The sequence below is a fragment of the Glandiceps talaboti genome, chromosome 5 (assembly GCF_964340395.1).
Source record: "Glandiceps talaboti chromosome 5, keGlaTala1.1, whole genome shotgun sequence".
NCBI classification, from domain to species: domain Eukaryota; kingdom Metazoa; phylum Hemichordata; class Enteropneusta; family Spengelidae; genus Glandiceps; species Glandiceps talaboti.
Genome location: NC_135553.1, coordinates 12,335,226 through 12,360,822, shown reverse-complemented (window position 1 = coordinate 12,360,822; position 25,597 = coordinate 12,335,226). Strand labels below are relative to the sequence as shown.

Here is a 25,597-nt window from a genome sequence, read left to right as displayed (position 1 = left end):
TGAAAGTTTTGATATTAGATTACAAACTTGATGCCAAGCTATATTCTGCTGTTATAATTTGCTGGTGGCGTTACTAAGACAACGCCACCTATCAACAAGAATTATCAATGCATTCATAGCTAAACGATCGATGATTCATTTCGAAGATCTCTTCGGGTCTAGAATATAGTACATATATTTTCCTTTCAGATGACACTCCATGTATCTATGGACTTCCATACGAAGGTGCTGATGACGTGACGCAGTTTTGTAGTACATCAGATGACCCCGAAAACTGGCCAGTTCTAGTGTCTCCCTGTCCCACAAGATACTACTGCAGAGAACTAAGCTACGGATATGGTGTTTGTTGTCCTCGATTCTGTAAGATTTTCGATTTTGTAATTGTTTATTTTCTGGGTTTGTAAATTCGCAAATTGTGAAGGTTTGGATTCTTTGTCAGTAGAGCGTGAAATGTGATCGTTAAGTTGGTGATCACTATGGTGAGCTACCATCCAATTATCAGTTACATGTACAATGACGACACGTGAACTCAAACCTAACGTTGGCGTGTGTTTTTTTCTGATATTGTGAGAGTCAATTTCATCATGACTAAAATGTGACAACTGTTCTTCAATTCTTGCCATGCCAGACGACAACATGTGGAACTATTACAAATTGAATATAACTAGATTTTTTGTCGCGCAAGATGATTAAATTTAGCAACGTCTTTGAGATATTTGTCTGGCCAGATGATAAAATATAGCGCTGTTGTTAACATTGTTGTTCAGTCAGATAACAGTTTGTTTCAAGTTTCAATATTTTCGTTGTACTCACTGATACTAAGTGCTATCTTGTGTTTACTTTCGAATAACTATTGAAAATATTTGAGAGAAAATTGCACTTTCTTTGAATTTCCCATGAACTGTAATTACTAGGGAAGACTAAGTGATGCAAATGTAATGGTATTGATAACAATGGACGTCTAGTAAATATTAGCAATACGTTAGAGTTTATGTTATGGCATGGCGGACTAACAGTACGTATTTTCTGTTCTAAACAGTTCTGGCTGGATGTTGGATAGGCTTTGTCTTCTACCCCACTGGATCTATAGTAATCTGGAATTGTCGTATATGGTGAGACACGAAAAATAATTTTGTTCAGACATTTGTTGTAAAGAAACGGTCCATTGCGACAAGGATGACACCATTCGGTTTTAAATTGAAACAACCTGCTGTCAAGAATGCCAAACTCTTTTTTTTTTTATATTTCAACAGCATAACAGTTCTGGTGGAATCGTTTCGCATCAGAACAAAAAATGCAATTTACTTTAACATCTGTCTCTTTTTTTATAACAGTAAATGTTATGGGGGGAACTGGGTCTGTTTTTATCCTCCTGGACTTATTTGTGGTAAGTGATGTTTTTTTTTATTTGGTTGAATAGGAACCGTGCTGCTTCGTTCAGTTTATTCCAATCTTTTAAAGAGGCGTAGCAATTTCCTGATTTTTTTTTACAAATTTTATAAATGACATACTCTCCATCTGAGCAGTCGATCATAATATTTCTTCATAAGCCACGAGCATTTGGTGAGTGCAAAATGCCCTTAAAACCCCAACTAAATGCTATATGTTTGTGAAATATATACCTCGACGTCGTGGTCTCCTTCTTAAGCTTCTAGCATGGGAAGGGGGGTACATCCATGTAAAGGGAATACTTTCCAACAAGCTTTTCATCTGTCATTCGGAGAATGTGTCTAAATAACCTAACATAAAGCTAGTGAGTATTTATACCTGTCAGTTATTAAAGGCACGGTGTTCTTTATAGCATGTACGGTAGCATTTGGAACTCGATCTAGATGTTCAATGGTTGGCATGATCCTGCAGCATGAAGTGGCAAAATTATCCAGTTTGAATTGTTTTCCATGATTTTGGAGATCACCCAAGTTTCGCAAATATAGAACAGAACTATAACGCAGCTGGAGTTAAACAAATTCACTTTTTGTTTTGATTGTCACTATTAGTAGTGAAGTGCAGCAGAACGCAACTTCCATTGTTGCCATCAAAATGCCTTCAATACACTCTTGTATCACACATAGTCAGATGATATCACATGTCTGGGTTTGAATATATGTATATATATATATATATATATATATATATATATATATATATATATATATATATATATATATATATATATATATATATATATATATATATATACCCACATTTAAGGACATGACGAGAGTACTTATTCATTACCATCATTCGCATTTCCTTACAGACCCTCTTCTTGACCTTCCTTACGGATACCTTGGTGACGATATTGGAGAAATATACTTTTGTGGCAACACTCTAGACCCCAGTGTGGGAGACCTGTCTATCACCATAGTCAAGCAATGTCCAGATGGCTCCTTCTGCAATAGCCTTGATGGAGACTATGCCGTTTGTGTCAAGATACGACCGATTATCGAGGGTAAATATATACAATGATTTGAGTGATAATTGTGGCGTCACATAATCAGTACATCATATTCTGGTTACCTCCTTGCAGCTATTTTCGAGAGAAAGGTGTCAAAAGTGAGCAAAATAAGAGCTGAGTCAATTTGTTTTTAAACATTTTCTTTTAAAACGACTCTTGGTTAGCATTTATTTTGGCTAGTTGAGGATGTCATAACCTATATAGCCTTGAAATAGGGAAAAGTAGGATATTTTTCAAAAGAGCGTATATAGTACTACTCACTTATAACATCATTATCTGGTCAAAAGGTTGCTTAAGGAACAGCAGTGGTCAAACTATGCAATCTTTTATATGGCTACTTGTCATAATATGACGTATTCCTTTAAGTTTACTTTTCATTTCCTGTTCTCAAGGTGGATTGCAGTTTCTGGTATTGTATTTCGTTCCCATCATAGTAACAAGTTGCCACACGTTAGTCCTGTAACATAGTTTTCACAGTACAAATTCCTCGGTATCCATCGACAGTTGTTGTTTCGAATTCCAATTGTTTTGTACACAGACTCAGAGTTTCATGTCACCTGAGGGGAGCCGACCGTGTATCCTGTATATGACATGTATATTGTCGGTTTGAAGTTTAGACGTTCAGATAGGAATATACTGTCAGGTGCAGCATGGCAATACTAGTATTATACGAGAAACAAGTAGTTCCTCTTTAAAATTGAGACTTTGTCAGATATACCCACACCTATAGTCAATATCATGTTGAATCTAAAATATTTTAACATTTACGTGGCATGTAATGAACTTGGACTTCTACACTTGGGCGCCAATGTTTTGATGGCAAGCTTGGTGGCAAGAAACTGTATTTATTTAATCTTAGAGTTTCTTATTCGTTTCTGTGTAGTTGTAAGAAACAAAACCAGGCGAATACTAACACGAAACTGGCTGTAACCTGTTAGGTTTATGGACAACTTTGGCTCTATTTCGCTCCACCGGACAAACTTATCTATCGAACTCTAATCTATACAAAACATTCAATCACTTGATTCGACACATTCTTCTAATTTTTTTTTCAGACGGTGGATGTATTTTGCCGGGAATCGGGTATCTTCCTAACGGTGGGGTCATACTGATGGAAGATTGTGTCCTTTGGTAAGTTGTTTGTTACAACTGTTATTTAATAGGTATATCTCCATGTTTTAACAATTATATTGCGTGGGAAGTGAAGTTTATGTGAGAATGGCAAACAGTAAATAAGTAAATATCTGGGAACAGTAATCCACCTTAAAGTGGCCAGATGGATTAGGATTGGGTATTTATTGTGGATTTTTAATTCATAAAATAAGTTTATCATGGCTTCCTACTTGAAAAATCAATGTGAAAGTTATTACAAAATACTGAAAGATGTGGAAAAAAGGGAGGGTTTGTTATTCTACACATGCATACAAAAACAAACATTTTACACACACATTAATATCTTGCAATTGAAAAGGAATTGGCATATGTTGTTTCACGTTGAATTTTCAAGTAGGAAGCCATGGTAAAATAGTTTTATAAATTAAAAATCTACAATAAATACCCAATCCTCAGCCATGTGGTCACTTTAACGTTTACAGCTAAAATTAATCAACTCATTAAGGTAATCATTTGCAGTTCTAACGTTGCTGTATCTTTTGATGACTACACAGTAAATGCGACAATGGAAACATGGTTTGCATCAAACAATACTGTGGTAAGTTCCTTGTACTTGAATCAACAGATTTTTTTTTCAAAGCTCGCTTTTCCTCTAATATTTGGGGTCACTAATTCGGTTCCAAAGTAAAAAAGACTTGTTGAGCCCCATTTGCATTTACATTGGCCTATCTCAGTCGTCTGTAAGTATTATCTCTGTCCAATTCGTAAAAAAGGTAAGTGAACCATGTGTAGTTTAACTGGACATCACCTAGGGATGACGAAAAATCATTTTCTGACTCATTCTAAGACCAATTCTTTAAAATAGTAGTGACGTAGATGAAGTTCTAAAACCTCTATTGCTCATAGATGGAACACCATGTGGATCTGGCGGCTTGCCATATTTTGAGAGTGGATACGGGACACTTTTCTGTGGGGATGGAAAAGATGATCGTATTTGCCCACCTGGATATGATTGTACACAATTGCAAGGTGCTACCGGTTACCGGCAGGCTGTGTGCTGTCCGGGAACAAGTATGTGAAATCAAATAATCTAAACAAATTTCATTGTCGTGATGACGTCATCGTCTTTCTACTCTAACTTTGGGTAGATCCATGTTCTTATTATCATTCACCTCCCTATCACTGTCTTCTCGACATCATCTCCACAACAAGGATCAGAAGGGATAAACAGTTTGTGTCATGATTTCCCAGATTTCTACTTTGACTCTACTTTTAAACAAAAATATTTTCGATATTACCATACCTATCATTTCCTCTGACAGACTGTCTTCTCCTGTTTCTGCTACCACTGTATCATCAGCCTTTAATAGTGTAAACATCTACCGATCGGACTAATCATAATGGGGTTCTAAATCTTTATTTGAAAATTAATGTAGATAAAAACAAGAAAATAAGTTTTGAAATGCCAGAAATCATAAAAAGAAACTATCTATCCCTCTTGTATCCTGTAATCCATCCCATAATAGAAACCAGTTCAGTAGAAAGAAACCATCCTCTGGCTTGACACGATATTGATTCTTACTTTCTCCTCAAAACCCCCCTCCTTTCGTTCATAATCACGTCACCACCCCCACCCCCCCCCGTATCATCTGCATGCCGCACAAACACTACCATGCCTTTCCTTTGAACTTATTGTTTTCCCTTCCTCAGCGTTCATATTTTACTGAATTTTTGCACTGATCATTTCCTCTACTAAAATGATTTCTTTTTCATCAGGAATGTATTTTCTTCCGATATATTTCGCAGGCATATCTAATCATATGACATATTATATGGCTTCTGTTATATTCTGTAAGAATCCTTTTCTCTTCAGATGTCTTGTTGTTCCTATACATATCAAACATGAACTCTACTTTTATTCTGGTTTAATAGCTAACTCCGGTTGCCCCTGTCCTGCTATACCACGTGACGCGTCTGTAGTTTGTCTACTTGATTGTGAGGTATGTGAAGCCACGGCGTCCTACATCTGTTGTATAGATGAAGTCGCATGCCCAGGACATTGTTTTGGATTCAGCAATACTGTAGGTAAGATTGAAACCCATTCTTCTATTTGAAATAGTTCTAACTAATTCAGGCAAATATACGTTAGTCAATTGCAGATCTTAACTATGCTCAATGAAATTTTGACGTGTAGATATTTTCTGAAAAAGCATAATGACAATCTCTCTCTCTCTCTCTCTCTCTGCCTCTCTCTCTCTGTCCGTCTCTGTCTCTCTGTCTCTGTATCTATATATCTATCTGTCTGTCTGTCTGTCTGTCTGTCTGTCTGTCTGTCTGTCTGTCTGTCTCTCTCTCTCTCTCTCTCTCTCTCTCTCTCTCTCTCTCTCTCTCTCTCTCTCTCTCTCTCTCTCTCTCTCTCTCTCAATTCGACAGGTTACTGTGAGCACGAATGCAAGTTTTATCTACCACCTGACGTACGTTATGGAGACTGTGAGATATGGTGAGTTTACAATGGGTATTTAGTATGTAGTGTATGTAAGTACAAGAACCGTCTTGAACCTCCCCAGGCTCAGTACTTTAGATGAAATGGTCAAGTAATTGATAATTTTCCATGGCTACTAGCATACCTTTTTGGCTGAAAACAACATTGGTCAACTAAGAAGCTATATCTCATGTTGTTGCAGGATATAAGAAAACATCGCTCGTTTCTTTAGATTTGATTTTCTGCACCATTGTGACTTGCAAATTACACAATAAAATTCAGAACGAATTCTGAGCGAGGTCTTTAAATACAAATAATTGCTGCAAATCACCACAAACAGTGAATATATGATAAATTAAACTGAGCTCTTCGATATTATTGTTGTCTATCTTCTCTTTGAATTTATTTTCCCTTCGTTTGTTTGTAAGTCATAAACCCCAGCCAGACAGCCATGTATTGCAAATAATATATTGACGCTTACATTTAGAATGTTAAGTATATTTTATTCAGTTAGTAATCAGTGACACCTCTTCATCTAAGGTGATCGGACCTTGTTTCTAATCCTAAGCTCGAATGACACTAGAAAACAGTCTCAGGATGACCAATCATACCAGCAGTTATCTAGATAAGATAGACAGGGATGGACAGGGGTGCATAATAAATATAGAAACAAATTATTGCCAATAGCCCTTGGAAACGCGCATAGCTTTGATCTGCATTCCTCGAACGAAATAATCATTTCCATGCGCACAAGACACCTTTCTTGATATTGCGCATGTGCATGTACAACTCTTGAAGTTACAGTGAGCATACCTAATACTTTGGATAAAAAAATGATTATTAAACTTAATTATTGTGTATTGTTTTTCATCAGTACATGCACTAAGAAACTCAATGTAATTATTGACGACATTGCAGTAGTTGACGTTGAGAAATTCACAACTAGATCTTTACGACCAGCTTTACAATCATCTGTGATAAATCAATTTCTGTACAGAAGTGGTTGGATTTGTGAGGAAGATCCTGATTGTAGTAAGTATTAAAATAGAAATGTCTTGTCTGCTCTCACTTTGAATAGACCTGTAGCCGGTTCCAAGATGCATTGCGCGTCTCTCCATACAATATCATGTATTGTGTACGCGCTGAGGGGGTTCTCAGGGAGATGGATGGTTGTCACCTGACCATACCCTGGGTTTACCAGTAAAATCCCTCTCTGCCATTGATGGTGTTTAGTCTTTGTTCTATAAAATCACTCATAATCAAGGAGTCTTTCCATGTTTCCTGATTTTATTTCAAACGTACTAAAGACGGAACAAGACTAAATGTAACAACATAGGCAACGTCCTCTCGCGCAATGCATCTTGGAACTGGAAAATAGACTATAAACTCTTTCTCTCTCAGCAGTGAACATTTCTCGTTAGAATGAGTGTTTCATCTGACAATTTGACATTTCACTAGAGTATTTATTACGCAAAGGCTGAGCAGTAAGCAATGGCGACTCGTCCTTGTACAACAAATCATATGGAAGGGGGAATGGGATTGCCTACTCTTCAATTCCTAAACACATCATAAAGTCTTTTTATTTCAAGCACATGCTATAATGGTACATTCGATTGTCAGCATGATCCAATCTGTAAGCAATTATTATTATTATTCTTTATTTCATTTACATTGCCACGGCTTTCACATATCAACCTAAATGCATACGTACACGTACATGTAAATTTACACGTATCAATTAGCATAAAATTCACTAATTAATCTGATAAAAAATGTGACCGCTCTTTGTAATTAAAAAAATACGTTTTCAGACAAGTCGACTAGCTTAATTTTTGATGGATTTGTGTTTTTTTATATTGATCTATTGATCTATTAATTTATCATTCATCAATCACCTGTATTCTGTATGTTTTCAACTGACAATTCACAAACACAGTACGCTTTCATCACTCTAGATGCAGTAGGTAACGTATACAGCTGTAGCTGTAAGATCAGAAAATTGCCAAAGTATGAGAGTCACCCTATTTTTTCCTATTTCTCATTAACCGACTGACCCACATTTTCAGCTCCGACATCAAAAAAATATATATATACATTTTCGCCAGCCCTTAATATATTGTGGAACAACGCCTCCGAGGCTCTGGCAAGAATAAGCAAGTGTCTATCTGGACTGTCAATGTCATCTACAGTCATGGCGGAGGCGACGACACTTGTTCATGAACAGAACATTTCTTTATGACGGAAGTTATTCAAGTAGGGGCCTGAGAACATTGTGTCTCAGACTACTAAAAGAATTCGTTTATTTTAGTGGTCTGAGATTGTGTAGAAAGCTGGGAAAGGGCTTGTTACTAGGAATCCAATAAAAAGAAGATAGAGGAGGAAAAGGAAATGTAGAGAAACATGAAGGAGATGATTATTTATTTATGTTACTGTGGTTTTTTTTATAATCGACCGACCGACCCATAGTTGCTATGAAAAAGTAATGAGAATCATTTTAAAAATAGGGACACCCTTATATGCTCTCATTGGGTACATATTTAACGTGAATTTATTGCTTTGACAGGGCTAGCGGAGTGACATAATAGACTAACAGAGACCGTCCGACCGATATTTGTTGTACGTGTATTCAATACGTGTAACTTTCTGGTTGATTACAGACCTATGCGATTGTCCAGTTGATTTTTCCGGTTTTTGTTTTGATGACTGTGCAGAGTGTGAAGCGACCCCGTATTATCTGTGTTGCCGGAATGATGTTTGTTCTACAGGGTGTTATGGAGGAACAAACATTGGTATGTACAATGTATATATCCGAGTAATCCGGTTTATTTATTATGTCTGTTGCCCTGTACATTTGTACATGCATTACCTTGTACCGCAGGATAAATAGTCTTCATTAGGTAGGTTCTTTAACTTTCACTTTTTTTCTGTTTGTACCATTATCATCGGCATGTGTACCTCTAATCTTGTTAATACTAGAAATAGCGCTGTGATAGCAGTTTCGGAAATCGATAGAAATCTTTTTTTTTTAAACCGACCTGCAAGTTTCAGTTCGAAAAAAATAATCTTGTGGATACACGTGGTATCATGTTCGCACTGGTAAGGTTAAAAGTGTTGTATGTTAATATCTAATATATGTTTCAGGTTGGTGTGAACACGACTGTGAGTATTATGCTGTTGGTACTAGTTATGCTTCAGCCTGCGAAAAATGGTAAGTCGTTTTTGATATACATGCAAGTTAGGTAGACACGCCAAATGTCTTATATTTGTTGTGGGGATGCATCAAAATGTCCTCGCTGCAGATTGACGTTTATATCAAGATACCGTGATGTAACACCATTATGATTGGCTTCATCATAGGTTGCACTCACGACTGTTGTTATCAACAGCTAAAACTCATCGGCGAAAGGGGTGGTGTGAAATTTAACGGCGATCACAGACGTTTGTAGTCCTGTTTGATGAAGTCAAAATTACAGACACTTTGGGTCTGAGTCAGCACTTTAGCAGGAATGAATGTTTAACGAAACACACCATGTGGGCTAAGCAGTATAATCGACTGCTCTAAAAATGCGGGGTTTTTTTTATATAAATGATCATCTCATCATTGGAGCGAGTCAATGATATGTCAGTTATCACTCCCGTCATTCCGTATTGCTTCACATCGGTATAGTTTGCTGTAATCATTACAGTGTTGCTATGTTATGTTATTGAATACAAGATGGAATATCTCTCATTGTTTCCTTGCAGTACATGTGGTGACGACTTAGAATGGCACTGTGTTGACACTCCAAACAATCCAGATTGTGACCGTAAGGCATAGTATTTTGTGATGACGGTGTTAGAGGTGGTCTCAATTGGTGACAATTAAACGGTGTATAGTAAGGGGCGAGATGAATAGTCCAATGTAGGATAAAAAAAAACTAAATTCTTTTTACTTTGGGTGGGGGTGGGTGAGTTGAGCCATTTTAGTTCTCATCCTACATAAACGATTTTAGTTTTAATTGATCAGTTTTGTACCCCTAAATACAAGTATTTCTAAAAACATATCAAATTGAGAAATTGAAGAATTTTTGCAATAATGACTGCATGGCACTAACATAATGTAACGAATATCTGCATCTCTAAACTGCATAAAATACTACACAACGCCCACGAAAAACCAGTGTAAACGGTAGCGCAACCTGGCCTCCAAATATCAGTCATTAATGGTGTGCAAGCATATGAAACATCTTATCTCACTGTGAACACAAATCAACATTCATAGTTGGATGAGACAGGGAAGATTAAAATACAAGACTGTTTATTTGTGTAAAAATGTATCATAATAATTTTGTGTGCGTGCGCACTATCAGTGTCAGACTTTATTTTCTCTAAGTAATTCATGCCATAAAAACCGTGTGAGACTTTAACAAAATCTTGCTGCCCATTTGACTCTGTATGGTTTGTTTGGTAGTAAGTTTTATTTTAGTCACTGTCATATGTAAATTACTAAGTTAAACCTGTGTTTCACGTACAGCACCATGCCCCTGTCCAACAAAACTATTTTCAACATTCACGGATTGGCAATGTTGGATAAATTGTGATGACTGTGCTGCCATTGCTGGTAATCTTTGCTGTCAGGATTCGTTGTGTGCACCTGGATGTTTGGGTGGAAACAACCATGGTAAGATATTATTAGCATAATCAACTTCCGTATTTATAGTCTCACATTATTTCATTAGACGGACTGCAACTTTAAATGGTTTTAATTTAAAATAGACAACATTCTTTGTCTCTATCAATTTATCAAATGGAGAATGTTAGAAAAGTAAGTGGCTATGTTTGACTTTGTCTGTGATTTTCTGTTATGCTGACACATACACACAATCACACATAATGCCATGTATATATAACGTTGTCTTTATTTGCTATAATCATTGAAGATTAGAGAGTTTTCTGTTAATAACATTAAAACTTGGATGTCCTTAATGTACACTTTTCAGGCTTTAAATTTTTTTTCCTTCAAAAATCTGTTCTATTTAAAGATCAAATAGGTAAAGTTACCGTTGGTGGAGGAGAGACAATCTTTCGGTATTCCTTTATTCAACGGGATGGCAAAAAAGGAGTCAGCTTTGGGGTGTGGTGGGGTGGTCCGGCGGCGACGATTGGGGCGTTATCTTACGGCAGCTAACATTTTGAAGTAGTCAAACTTAACCCAAAAGCTTAAAACTCAATTTTTATGTTTTTATACAGGTGTCTGTGTCTATAACTGTACTTACTACGGTGAGGGAGAGAGCTATACCGAAAATTGTGAAATCTGGTAAGAGAAAAGTCTTGTTTTCCGGCACACATCTTGAAATATCAGGACATCCAAACCTGTTTGCTTTCATTGTTCGATTTGATAAGTAAGAAATGTTACTAAACAACACAATGGAAGGAAACTCGGTTTAAAATCTGCAACTTATTGATCTGAATTGTATGCCAACTGTTCAAACTTTGATGTAATATGCTATTTTCCTATTTGTTACTAGTACATGCTATGACGGTGTATTCCGTTGTCTACCTGATCCGGCCTGTACTGGTTAGCAATATATTATTATCATTGTATTTATAGTTGTAGCTTCATATACCTAAACTCGGTATTTAAGGTAACATGCATGTATATACGCTTGCGTTAACGCAATCATACCTATATTAGTTAACATAAAACCTACTAGCTCTACTTAAAGCTGGTGATGACGGTGTTGTTGTTGTTGATGATGATGATGATGATGATGATGATGATGATGATGATGATGATGATGATGATGATGATGGTGGTGGTGGTGGTGGTGGTGGTGGTGACGACGACGACGACAACGACGACGACAATGATGATGATGATGATGATGATGATGATGATGATGATGATGATGACGACGACGGTGGTGATGGTGGTGGTGGTGGTGGTGGTGGTGGTGGTGGTGGTGGTGGTGGTGGTGAGAGTGTCAACGTCTGTTTGTGTATTTGTCGATAGGACATTTCACGTCTAGTAAACGTACTCTAGTATGCATACTATGTGACTTTGCAATCTTTACCGAATTATTAATTTTACTTACAGACACTTGTATCAAAGGGATACCGTTGGTTGAAGCTGGTGCCCTAGTAACCTGTGTTGATGTAGACTGCCCTCAAGGCTACTTCTGTCAAAATCCACCCGGTTTATGCTGTCCCCGAACTGGTAAGTAAAATATCCACAATGAAAATGTTTTCATGAACAGATCCGGTCCCATTGAGCATTAGGAACAATTAACAGGTGGGCGAATGATTACATGGTGTAAAGTCACTAAATCATTGATCCATTATGTTATATATAGTAGCGGTTGCTCTGGCTCATATTGCTTCTGGATAATATAACCTTGGCCTATGGTATGATAATGAAGTCATTAATATTCAAAATCATCGTGTAAAGAGATTCGGTAATAACTTTGTCAAGTATTTGGTCTGTGAAGGGTCAGTTTTTCATGCTGTTCTAAAATGAACACTGGCCCTACTCCGGGTGCCAGTAATCGGGAAATTTGCATTCCCCTCTCGAATGCTATGTTGTGAGTGTTGTTTGTAATTATTTGTTACTTAATAATTTGAATTATTTGTGATTTGAATCTGCTGCTGTGTAATGCAGTGTGTATCGTCTCAGACCACAAAGGGGTGCATGTACTACTAACATGTAATTCAGGGAGAATGTTAAGTACTTATAGTTTTTTTCACATACGTTAGTTTGGCAAAATGTTGCACGTTCATAGTAGCAGGTATCAATAACACTGAGCCATGTTGTTTGGATGTTGTAGATTGCGAAACTGATGATTGGACAATATGGTTTGATCGTGATGACCCGACAGTAACAGGTGATTGGGAAACGATAGGGAGTCTCATTGATGCGTATGGTGACGAGGTGTGCTCCAATGTAGTCGCCATAGAAGTTCTGACTTTGGATGGAGAGCTACCAGAATCGACCGGTGACATTTTTCTTATTTACGGACCCACCGGTTTTGTTTGTCGCAGTCAAGACCAGCCTGGTGGTAGACAGTGCCAAGACTACAAAGTACGCTTCTGTTGTGAAGGTGAGTTGAAAGAACGTGAAGCGAAGAGGTATTATTGATTAGTTAGTAATAAGGACCATACTTACCAAGCATGTGTGTGACGTACACTGCCCGTGACGTGCACTACCCGTGTAGTACACTGCCCTGGACGTACACTGCCAAGGACGTACATTGCCCTGACATACATTGCCGTGACATACACTGCCCGTGACGTGCACTGCCCGTGCAGTACACTGCCCGGGACGTACATTGCCCGAGTCGATCAATGATAGACATTTTAAACATGAAATCAAAAGAAGTAACTTTTAAGATTTTTTTATGTCTAAAATATCAACAATGTAAACTGACAGTTTCCTAATAATAAGCTTACCACTACAGTGCCATTTATTTACAAAACCAATACCGCAATGTGCATGCAAATTCTTTCGACAAGGCAAATGACCATGTTGTGATTGTGGTAGCATTTAGGCCTAAAAATAATTATCTGGTTCCGGTTACCCAACCCCACCTAGTTTTTCACTGCCGACCCTAAACATTTTTTTAATACTGTTTGAGAAAAAAATGATAAAATCGCAAAAGTTGTGAGTTTTCATTGGATGCGGAAACTGACATCAACTTAAAAAGACAAAATAAAAATGTTCTTCCAACCTGTAATGGCTGTACACCTGATAGGAAGAAATAAACAACACAGAGACCATTTGGAAAACAATGGAAAACCTGAACTAGACACTCACGCATGAAAAACATTTATTCAATAAAATTAAATTTAAAAAATCTACCTACACCACCTATTTTAAAATTGAGCGTAATCGGAACCACTAAAAAAAATTATTAGGGCTTATCAGTATTGCGTAACACTAAAAAGTGAACCCGGTTTGGTAGCTTCGCGATTGAAAGCAAAAGGGCCTTGGGATATTTTATTCACAGTTTTACTCGCTGTATATTATTCGTAATGTATGGTGGTATGTGTTATTACTAAAGTTGTATCTATTCTGAGATACATGACAACATCAACATTACAAGGAGTAATCGCAAGGCATGTGACTAATACACAACATATTCGCAAACATCAATAAATTATTGGCAGCAACTACTTCAACCCCCTCCGAGCTCCTCCAAGAAAAAAACCGAATCACAATCCCCAAACTTGATCATCGAGTCGCAAACCCAAACTAGTAATTTTCGCAAACACAACAGTAATCTGAGTATTTTCGCAGTCGCAAACATAAAGTGTAAATCGGAAGTAGTGAAAAATGGTAATTTATATTGTCCAAAGAAAGCCTAACATCTAGCATGACTATAATAATAATTAAATGATAAAAATATCTTCTTATTTTTTCCTGAAAGATGAGCCTGCGGATCCATGTTGCTTACCTTTCGAGCGAGGTGATTGTACGTCAGCAGACTTGGAAGAGGAGAAGTGGTATTATGATTGTATGGAAGGCATTTGTAGACAGTTTACATACAGTGGGTGTGGTGGAAACGAAAACAGATTTGATAGCAAGAAGGAATGTATTAAACACTGTGCAGGTAAATATCGAATCATTTTTTCATTATATTATACGGAAAGAAAATTATCTTCAACAAAAAGTGATTTTACATGATAGTTGTTTCCATGACGTGTTACAACATTAAAATAGTGTGTGTGTGTGTGTGTGTGTGTGTGTGTGTGTGTGTGTGTGTGTGTGTGAGTGTGTGTGATAGAGAGAGAGAGAAAGACACACACACATATAATATATATATATATATATATATATATATATATATATATAATATCGTAAACCGTACAGCTCTGATGATTTACCATATTATTTATAGACAGAACCTCAGTGTAAAGTTTTATATATATATATATATATATATATATATATATATATATATATATATATATATATATATATATATATATATATATATATATATATATATATAACTGTGCTGCAAAAGTACATCCCGGGAGGGCAGACTAACGTATCAACTGATCCGTACACAGGCGAAACTACAATAAATGTGTAACAGTGTAAACTAAATTTTTGATTGCTAAGTTTGAAGAAAACATATCTAATTACAATATGGATTATGACAACTATTCTTTACCTGGGCTGAGGTAAGCTCAGTATAGGGGCAGCAGCTGACATGGTTGCGATGAACAATTCAGAACGGAATGTTTGAAATAACGTATGAAATAAAAAAAAGTACTGATTGCAACAGCTAATAAGACTTCAAATAGATACCCTCCAGAAGTACGTAAAATGCAGACTTAAGTAATATGATAGGACTCGTAGTAGTGAAGGTATACAAACTCATTTTTTAAGAATTATAAAAGTAAAACACTGATGTTGTTTTCATATTCTTGCCTTTTAACCCTCATATTCTCATTACGTTTAACAGCTGACTCCTGTTGCCTTGATGCTGACCCTGGCCCGTGCTTAGCATACTTCCCAATGTGGTATTTTGACCCGAGAGACAACACGTGTAAAGAGTTTATTTACGGTGGTTGCCATGGTAATGACAACAGATACGAAACAAAACAAGAATGTGAGAGCGCATGCCGAGGTATAGTAAAGTTTGACTTCTATCAGCTATTTTTAATTTATGTTAGTAATGTCAAAGGTCATGTTGATGGCAATACAACTGCGTGGAAGATACGTTTTGTTTGTTTGGTCATGTCATAGCCTAATTTGCTGTTCTTGTCGTTGCTGGCGGCACACCTATGCATGAAGCGTTTGTGACTATTTTGCAGTCTTGTTTTTAAACAAATCCATAATTTGACTGAATAGCCTTGTTACTGTAAATATCATTGTAAAAAGCAGTCTTCCCCGGAAAACTCAAACTGTGTACTGATTAAATTTATGCACTCGGAGGGCAGTTATAGATGAGTTCGAGTTGTCTTGACGGTTATTTGCATATTTGCTTTTTATCTTGCGGTTTATTACTTCAACCTTTGAATATGCTGTTGTTGTTTTTGGTTTTGTATTTTTGCGATATGTTTACAGCCTTCAACCAAAACATCACATGTGAAGCTGACAGAATGATAGCTACAATATCAGTTGAATGGTTACATCAACTACTGCCAAACCATGAAAATGATCAGCCAGGAGATTATCACTTGAATGAATACGACTGTGTCGGTAAGGGGCGCTATATCGGACAGAAGGATTACTACGAATTTATAACGGATTTAGAAGGATGTGGTACCACATCATATGTGAGTATTATATATAGATACACAAAAATGCTGAAAGATCGTTGACATTAAAGTTTTAATCATTTCAGGTCAAAGATATAGAACTTTCCGTAACTTTTACAAAATCACGACGATGTTAAAAGAAATATAAAAATACAAACAACAACAACAACAACAACAACAACAACGACGACGACGACGACGACGACGACGACGACGACGACGACAAAACATATCATTTTTACAAAGTATAGCTCAGGTATTGTTTCAATATAGCAGGAACGCAAACTGATTACCTCACTCTAACACATATTTATCTGTCTTATTCAGGAAAAACCTGGAGACAACAGAATCACGTACACCAACATCATACGTACAGGAAGGGGAACGGAAATCTTTGAATTGGAATGTTGCTATGAGACAGAATACACGATTGCACCTATCCATATCATTACCAACCCATGGTAAGTAGGATTCTACATTACCAAATAGAGAACTTGCAAACCTGCCATCTTGAATGTTGCATCATGGGAAATGTGATAATAAATATAAATCGATCAGTATTGTAAACAATATTGTTACACAGTAACAGTTTGTAACCACAACTAATGAATTCATGGTAGCCTGGCCTTTGTAGGAGGTTTATCTATTGATAGCTCCAGATTAGACAACCCAATAGTCCTATATGCCTCTGAGCATGCTCAGTCTGGCTTGCCAGTTCCCTACTGTCACCTCACATTAACCTACATTCGATTCACTTATTTATCCCATGACGAGATGTCTGTGTTAACCAGCATACAAGACAGTTCCATTTAAATTCCACTGCAAATTAAATTGTATGATTTCATGAACTTTATTGTAATTAGGCATAGCTCGAGTATTCTAAAGTGTTGTAATATTTTATTTTATTTTCGTTGGTGATCACTGAAACCGTACCAAAACGATAGTTCTGAGACATATACGTAACTACGATACCAATTCAAAACATTGGCTCGTCAGCATCCACCCATTGAATTGATTGATACTAGTGTAACTGACAGTCAGCAAGTATTATCAAAATAAGTCGGTAATATCACCACAGTGAATTCTGGTGATGCAATAATGGACTTTGAGATTTCGATCTCTTGACTACGACGTTTAATCAACAGGAGACATCATTCAAAACACTGTCTCTTGAAATATGGAAGGAACTACCTTAATTTGTTGGGTTTTTTAAAAAACAAATTTCGGCAGGTTTATTACAATTTTTAATGAAAATCTATCACAAATATCAGTGATTTTTATTGCAATTGTCGTTGAACTTCACAGAATGTTTTCGGCAATTATTACAAATGTCGGGTGTACAGAGCGTCCGTCATTTTCACAACTTGCCATGTCAATGAATAAGTTATATAATATCACCCTAAACATTAAATTGCCATATTGTATTATATATTCATTTGTTGTCCTCAGTATAGCATATAACCCACAGAGACTTGGCTATCCTTGAAAATTTCGTTCACTATATACTCTGTCAAGCCAGTATGTCGACCCAGCTGATTGAATATGCAATTTTTTGTGGTTGTTGTTATTCTAACTATTCCTTCGGCATCTGTTTGTCTGTCTGTCTGTCTGTCTGTCTGTCTGTCTGTCTGTCTGTCTGTCTGTCTGTCTGTCTGTCTGTCTGTCTGTGTCTGTCTGTCTGTCTGTCTGTATGTCTGTTTGTTGTTGTTGTTGTTGTTGTTGTTGTTGTTGTTGTTGTTGTTGAGTAAATTACCTTTGTGAATGTATAAAAGGAGGCTTTCTCTAGACCAGGTTTAGGCAATTTTCTACCAATGTATTCCACAACGTTTTACTTGATACTATGTTATTAGAATCTCAAACATTCCTATATGTTTTTTCTACAGCTGTGTGCTGGTCACTCTGCAAGGCTTTGGTACATTCAACATCACCGCAACGTTGTACACAGATGGCACATTCATCACTCTGTTCAATGAAAACGACTTTCCACTGATGATATGCGATGGCGTGTTCATCTGTTTTGGTATTCGAGTGGAGTTACACGACCCTAGCTTGGAGTTGTTTGCTGAGGAATGCTATGCATCAGAAAGTGAAGACCCACAAGGCATGGGTCCTCATTATGAAATGATAACTAATGGGTGAGTTGATTTGGTTTGTTTTTTTGTTCAATTCCAGAGCGTGTTGCCTAGTGAAAGGAAGGCCTTTCTCATGTCGAATTTCAGTTCGCAAACTAAGTCTCGGTTAGCCAGACTCTCACCGCTGGGGCTACATTTAGGAGACCGTACGAGACTGGTATGGGTGATATCGTAGTTGAGCTCCAGTGCTGATAGTCTGGGTAACCGAGACTATTAAGAAACGTGTATATCAATGTTTTGCGGAATCGTAGGAGCCTTGGTAATGAATGAGATAAATTTGAATAAATTTCCGAACATTGTTAGTTGTACCATATACTTTTGGTAGTGAGAACATAAAAAAAAACACATACAAAAACAGTGAGTTGACCGAGGGAAATATACTTTCCATCTTAAAACATCTTCAGCATAAGCATGCATGAATTGTTGATTAGGGATAACAGACTATTAGATTGGGATATATAGTTACGATGAATAGGGACCATAGATAAACAAAACTAATACTATATGACTGTGTTTCCTATGGAAACTTAGTTTAGCCGCCATTTTGTTTTACAGTGCCCTCAACGGCTAAATTGGTGTTGCTTGGGGGTTTATCATGACAATATTACACATACATCTAATCTATCAGTATAAGAACAGCATGAAGTATGGAGTATAATCTGGTATAACGAACTAAGAATGAACAGGAAAATTTCTGATCTATCGACAGGTGTCCGAATAACGATAATACATTGATTCCGTATGGAACCAATGATGATCTTACACTCCATTTCTGCTGGGATGCCTATGATGTAGTAAACCGTGATGATGTTGAGGATGGAGAGGAGATCAATCTGTACATACACTGTAAAGTTCATGTATGCAAGAAAAACGAAGCTGGAACTCGCTGTGCTCAGGTATGCATACAGAGACAACCCACTGTCCACCCAATATTGTGTATGATTTACTCACTCGCCACAAGGAAAACATTTGTGTTTTCCACTATACCAACAATTCTTTTCGTTCTACACAATGAGTGTTACCTTACATACATCATCATGCCCCCCCCCCCTCTGTATCAAATTCATGACTAACTAAGACTTCCCCGCCGAAATTCTTCCTTGTTTGCTCTCCTCCCTCTATAAATTTACCCGCCCACTGAAAAAAATACGTAAGAACAGCTTTTTGCAAGAACAGCGTCGTTGACTGCACCTGAGGCTAGAGCAGCTTAATAGATGTTCACTGTCATGGCAGCATAGATATATCGGAATTCGACAGAGACAACTTTGTCACCCAAAACAAAACACGCGGTTCTGTAATATCATATACAGACAACATGGTAGAATGCATCAGTCGACATATCTATGGCCTCCAGAATACAGGGTGTCCAGGTGAATTCGATTAACAAAATTATACAATCTATCTGTGACAAGTGGCTCCCTGCCGAAATCCGATACTTACTGAGTGTAGAACTTATGATGAAAAACTCATAACAACTGTATATTTGATCCGATGAAGATCATTCACAAATGAACAAATGGGGCATACATCGCAATTGTAGTGTACTAGAATAACTAATTTAAATACTACAACGAGCTTTTTTATTGACTATACCGGAGTGCAGTTTCGCTACAATCCCGTACGTATTATTCCTGTTGAATTGTCCAACAGAACGAACACATAGCGAAACGTTTCTGATTAATGTGCAAGGTTGTATAGTCGTAAACGTAGATCAATCACTAACATGCTTCATAAATTTACAGGGCTGTGAAGAATTTATATGTAAGCGTAGAGCAATATCTGACCTGTCTGATTTATTTACAGGGCTGTCAGAAACGTAAACGAAGAGAAATCTCTGACCTGTCCGATGACGGTGACTCTACCAGTACTTTCATCACCCATGGTCCTCTGCAGAAATCCAACAAGTACGTTAATTGAAATAATAACATCAACAACTTAAACTTACAGTTTAGTTTAGGATATATGACTGATTCGATTTAGACAATGTATACGTTGATATGAAGGTGGCCACTTATTGTGAAACCTATCTAATAAAAGTGGCTATGTATATGTATATCTAGTTTCAACGACATTGAATAATACATATCCATACGATATCGTGGTACATGTTTGTTGATTATGTTGTTACTCATATTACGAGGATTTATGTGACTAATGATCGTTCAAGTACTTAATAATACTACCATAATAACTGTTTGTCATAAGACGTCGCACCTATGACAATTTCTTAAAAGTCACATACAATCCTGAGGTGTAGTTTTAGAAGATTCAAGTCATTGTCCACGTGGTTCTGTGTTAATCTCCCTTTTAACACGACAATGTGTGATTCTACAACAGAGCTATTAACTCATAAATAGTGTCATACTCAAGTTGGATATGTAGTTGTGTGATGTCACACTCAAGTTGTTTCTGTTTATTTCCCTTTCAGCTGTCAAGGCTAACTGGACAGGATACACGCTACCCAATGGACAACGTCGAATACTGCAACATAAAGACATCACTGTGTTACGTCACATACTAATATTATGACGTCACTATCCATTTTCAATTGTTAATTTTAAAAGTATAATATATATACTTCACTGGACCAGGCTTAGAGAAAGAAATTTTATGGTGAAGGTATATTAATATTCATTAAAATTACAGGGGTTGATTACATTATTTAATTTTCAATTTGTTGGGTTCAGATATGAATTTGGGTTACTTTGATTTGTGTCACAGACATCTAATCTGTATTGAGCATTAAAATGTCTTATTTACAATCTTTAACCTACCAACTGGCAACACATTATTGCTACGGTTGTTGTTTTAGTAGATGGATAGTAGCAGTTTTATTGTCTGAACACAGTGGGAATGAAATTGATTTTGGGGTCTTGTTTATGTTGGGTAACTTTCTGTTGTTGTTGAGACAGGAAGTTATTTTCTACACTGAACAAGTCTACTCAAGAACATGGATATATAGACAAAACTCCTTGTCAATTACACCCCCACTGTGTACAGACAGTAAAACTAAGCAGAACAACAACTGGAGCAATAAAGTGTTGCAAGTTGGTCGGTTTTTATTTTAATTTTAAAGTTTGCAAGTTTATGGTATTATATCATTTAGTTCGGAAAAATTGGAAATTCATTTATCTCATTGCAATCTACTCAATTGATATTTAAGGGCTTTTTATTGTGTGTTTATGGTATGTTATCATATTTATACCTATATTTTCTGTCATTTAAAAAATTTGTTTAAACAATATTAATTGTATTTGTTATTTGGTGGAGGGCTGATTATATTAATTATTTATGAGGGTATACTTGTGGGCAATAAAACTTGTTCAAAGACACATTTTCGTAGTTAAACTTTTTCTCTGGTGATTGAGCACGGTTGTGTTTTGCATATGATAACAACAAAATCAACGGCACAAAAAGTTTACCTTCTATCTGAAAATTTCCCAAATTAGTTCATTATGTATATTGTGTTCTGATTAATAACCCATTCATACGAGTCGTTAATTCAATAAAGGGACCGATCAGTTTCTCTGGCGGGGGGGGGGGTGAGGGGGTCGGTGGATTTTTCCAGCGGCCAACGAAAAGTCACTGACCCCCTATCTGTAAAACCGAAAACAGCCTGACCCCCTATCACTTAACTCTAAAACATTATGTCGTCTCCCCCCCCCCCCCCATATATCATATTCACATGACAGATATTTTTTATCGTGACTCAGCGTGGACTGCATGACTGTCTCGCAAATACTTTATAAGATCCCGGGATGCACTATCATATAATTATTGACTACACAGGGTAAATATATTCAAAAAGGAGTTTAATAGTATCAGTAACAGTGAACTGTAGGAGAAAAAGCTTTAGATGGGAATTTGTGCACCTCTCATTGGGGGGGGGGGTCCTACCATTTATGTAAGAAACATGGACAATAACAAATACCACAGTTCTTCCGTCATAATCCAAACACAATGACCCCCCCCCTCCATAATTTTCAAAACAGTATCACCCCTACTGCCACTTTCAAAAACAGAGTGAACGCCCCCCCCCCCCCCCGCCGCCAAAGAAACTGACCGCTCCGTTAGGTGACTTAGTAGTTAATAGCTACCTGTTGCAGGCCAAGCTGAGTCACTCTTCAAGCGTCCAAGTAACATATATTAATGATGTTGACATACACAGATACGGTTGGTTTTCACCTTCATTCTTTCTTCCTTTCTTTACAAATGTCTCTTTGCTGGAGGACTTCGCTTTTCTTGTTATATATCTTTCCTTCAGCATTGTTTAAAAATAAAAAATTGAAATTTAAACATTTGAACCATTGATAATGCAATGGACCATTGACAATTCAGGACTTTAATATGGTATAGGCAATATGTCTACTACAGTACAGGTCCAAAACTCGAGAAATTCAGGAGTAATTCTCCAATTCCCAAATGTATTTTAAATAAATATTTCGCCTAGCCGAAATGAATACAATACTATGCCTGATGGTAGAACTATATAAAAAGTTGGATTTGGCAGAACTGTTGAAAGGGTTAGTCCTGGGGCATGAACAAAAGAATAATCTTTTCAAATCCTTATGGCTCCATTGACTGGATCGATCTCAGATCATTTTTGGTGGTCTGAGACGACATAGTCTGCAATGTATACCATGACGGGGCGCCCTCACGCATCGGCCAATCTGGAGCCGATGAGGGCGGAGCGATACGACATATTTTACACTCTATACATTTAAAACATTGCCCACATTTCTATATGTTAGATCATTATTTTATGGCACTATATAATTCTGTGTTCTAGACTTGTGGCACGTACGTAAGTTTATGTGAAACAAAATCTGCTATTTGTTTGCTATGTCATGAAATTTAAATAACAAGTTAAACAAATTTAACACATTATATTGAAACTTGCCTTGCATCTGAAAAAACAACTTGATATTTCCGTTGTCGAATTGACTTCGTCTACTAGGCAGATTACCTACTAATGCGGAACGAAACACTTTCACGGATACAGTTTGTGAGTATCATCTCCCGGGGTGACGGGCGCCCCCACAGGCTTGAACTGCATTACAAAGTGTTACAATTCTCAGTTGAGTCATCGAGTAACTTTGTGTTTCCAATTAAACTAGACAGTGTTTGAGAGCGTTTACTTTTAGTTTTTAGGACCAATTAGCACTGGTGATGACGGTTCACGCCTAGTTTTAATGATTGTAACATATTGCACACCTATATGGCAGTGTATTTCTGACTTATATTATCCTCTCCGTGAATACACCTGCGTTTGTCCAGTATAGGGAGGCTTCAATTCAAAAGATGTTTCTTGAATCTTTTGAATGCATATACTTCAATTGTTATGGTTTCCAGCCGATTTTATATGCACTATTTCGTCACAAATGCATCACAGTTTGATTTTAAAGGCCTTTTCAGAATCCAGGGATCAGAATTCGCATATTTCTAACGCAGGGGAACAGGGATACTCTCTCGGTCGAGAATATCTATCCAATCCTTTCAATATTCGATTCAACGATTTTTACTTACCATAGTTTTTTTTTTAAATTTTCTACCCCACCCTTCTCCAGTACCCCTCCACCCTGGAATATCGTGAGTCATGATAATCGATCTAACAGTACGAGATCTCGCGACTGTTGAGCAACCATATGGAAGCCGGGGATCGGTTTCCTTACCACATAGTTATATTAGGCTGACGACGCACTTGGGTTTGGGAAGAAATTAAATCTAGGCTTCAGTGTTCCACACATTAAAACAAATATAAAATTCTCGATGGTGACATTGGGTCGCTGTATCGGCCATTTTACTAGCAATTGCTGTGAGTAACAGCTACACTCATAATGCTATAAATATTTAATAACATGTTATATGCCGACCCGCCCTAGTGTATATATACATCATACATACACACACGTCTAAATACTTATTTACAGGCGCTACTGGTATTACGCAAAGGTGTTTCTATCTCTGAAAGGATGACCTAACAAGCTTAAAAGAACCAACAAGATTAGCTGAACAAGAATGAATCAACTCTACAAAGACAAAAAGGGTTGTTATTGTACAACGCTATTATTACGTTTAAAGGGAAAAATAAAGCACAGAGAAACGTCAACACGCGGTTTGGTATCAAAGCTGCGGGTACTATATTACCACATTTGCTATTGTTCCCGAATGATTGTAACCAGTTTGATTATTGTAGGAAAAGTTAACTTAATTAATACCATTTTTCCTTTCTTTTTCTCTCTATTCATTAAAAAGAATTATTCGAATCACAACGGACAACGCACCGTTTGTACCAACGCTGGCCATTTGCATGAAAAAAGTGAAAGCGTATTGATATGCAAATTGAGTATCGCTTTGTGGCAGTTAACAATAGAACAACCCAGTCGTACAAAGCAAATTTGAAGTGAATGCGTAGCTACCGCCGGTGATTGGTCGATGCTTTCCCAGGAGAGTTGAACATTTTCGTGGACCACCACTATGCCTAGCTACAACGGAACACGGATGTTAACATAGCTCATATTTTTTTGGAGATTTTGTGACAAAACCCCACAGTGTTGCCCCGCTGTTGAACATAGGGAGCACCATCTATTGTGTTTAATGCTTGCAGGATCCTTCACACTACCTGTTCATTGCTAAAAGCAGTTGAAAGCGACAGTGTTTTGTTTATGGACATTTAAATTGTGAATACATGTAGTAACTGCATTACGTAGATCAACCCGGATGAGGAGATATTTTTCTGAAATATTTACAATTAGAAGGACTTTCAAGATGACAACCATGGGTTGGCTTTGTGTGTTTCTAGTTCTACTAGTGGGATCAGTATTGGTGGATTCGACCGGAGGTAAGTCGTATTTGCGACATTTAAATGTAACAACAGATACACGGCACGATGGATTCTGTTTCAGCTGATCAACAACATGGCGTCACCGCTTGTACATTTCACGACATTTTTTTTACCATATGTGCGTTCAACTGAATCTATTAATATTTGTGTACATTACACACATATAACAGTGTAATATATAGCTATCTAATAAAATTACTGAGGAATGGCGATGTCTCAAATATCGTGGGTGTACACGCAAGTGGTAGCATTTACTATGTTGCAGTGCATACGTACGTTTGGGATTACGAAATGCAAATGTTTAAGTAACAGCTTACATCATT

General features: G+C 37.0%; 1 protein-coding gene across 2 annotated transcripts in view; it reads left to right on the top strand.

Moving 5' to 3' along the window:
• The window catches only part of LOC144435157 (uncharacterized), a 34,544-nt gene extending 12,812 nt beyond the window's left edge, over positions 1-21,732 (top strand). For both annotated transcript variants that reach the window (XM_078123723.1, XM_078123724.1), the window contains 26 exons: positions 190-360; positions 1,040-1,112; positions 1,335-1,387; positions 2,261-2,452; positions 3,514-3,589; positions 4,126-4,169; positions 4,478-4,642; positions 5,504-5,656; positions 6,005-6,071; positions 6,928-7,085; positions 8,711-8,842; positions 9,195-9,261; positions 9,798-9,859; positions 10,567-10,713; positions 11,283-11,349; positions 11,561-11,610; positions 12,130-12,249; positions 12,857-13,129; positions 14,456-14,638; positions 15,500-15,664; positions 16,105-16,316; positions 16,626-16,759; positions 18,182-18,433; positions 19,140-19,326; positions 20,234-20,334; positions 20,859-21,732. In XM_078123723.1, the coding sequence (XP_077979849.1) occupies positions 190-360; positions 1,040-1,112; positions 1,335-1,387; positions 2,261-2,452; positions 3,514-3,589; positions 4,126-4,169; positions 4,478-4,642; positions 5,504-5,656; positions 6,005-6,071; positions 6,928-7,085; positions 8,711-8,842; positions 9,195-9,261; positions 9,798-9,859; positions 10,567-10,713; positions 11,283-11,349; positions 11,561-11,610; positions 12,130-12,249; positions 12,857-13,129; positions 14,456-14,638; positions 15,500-15,664; positions 16,105-16,316; positions 16,626-16,759; positions 18,182-18,433; positions 19,140-19,326; positions 20,234-20,334; positions 20,859-20,871 (3,317 nt within the window). In that variant the 3' untranslated portion in view covers positions 20,872-21,732. The remainder of the gene's footprint in view (positions 1-189; positions 361-1,039; positions 1,113-1,334; positions 1,388-2,260; positions 2,453-3,513; positions 3,590-4,125; positions 4,170-4,477; positions 4,643-5,503; positions 5,657-6,004; positions 6,072-6,927; positions 7,086-8,710; positions 8,843-9,194; positions 9,262-9,797; positions 9,860-10,566; positions 10,714-11,282; positions 11,350-11,560; positions 11,611-12,129; positions 12,250-12,856; positions 13,130-14,455; positions 14,639-15,499; positions 15,665-16,104; positions 16,317-16,625; positions 16,760-18,181; positions 18,434-19,139; positions 19,327-20,233; positions 20,335-20,858) is intronic.
• Positions 21,733-25,597: the final 3,865 nt, after the last annotated feature.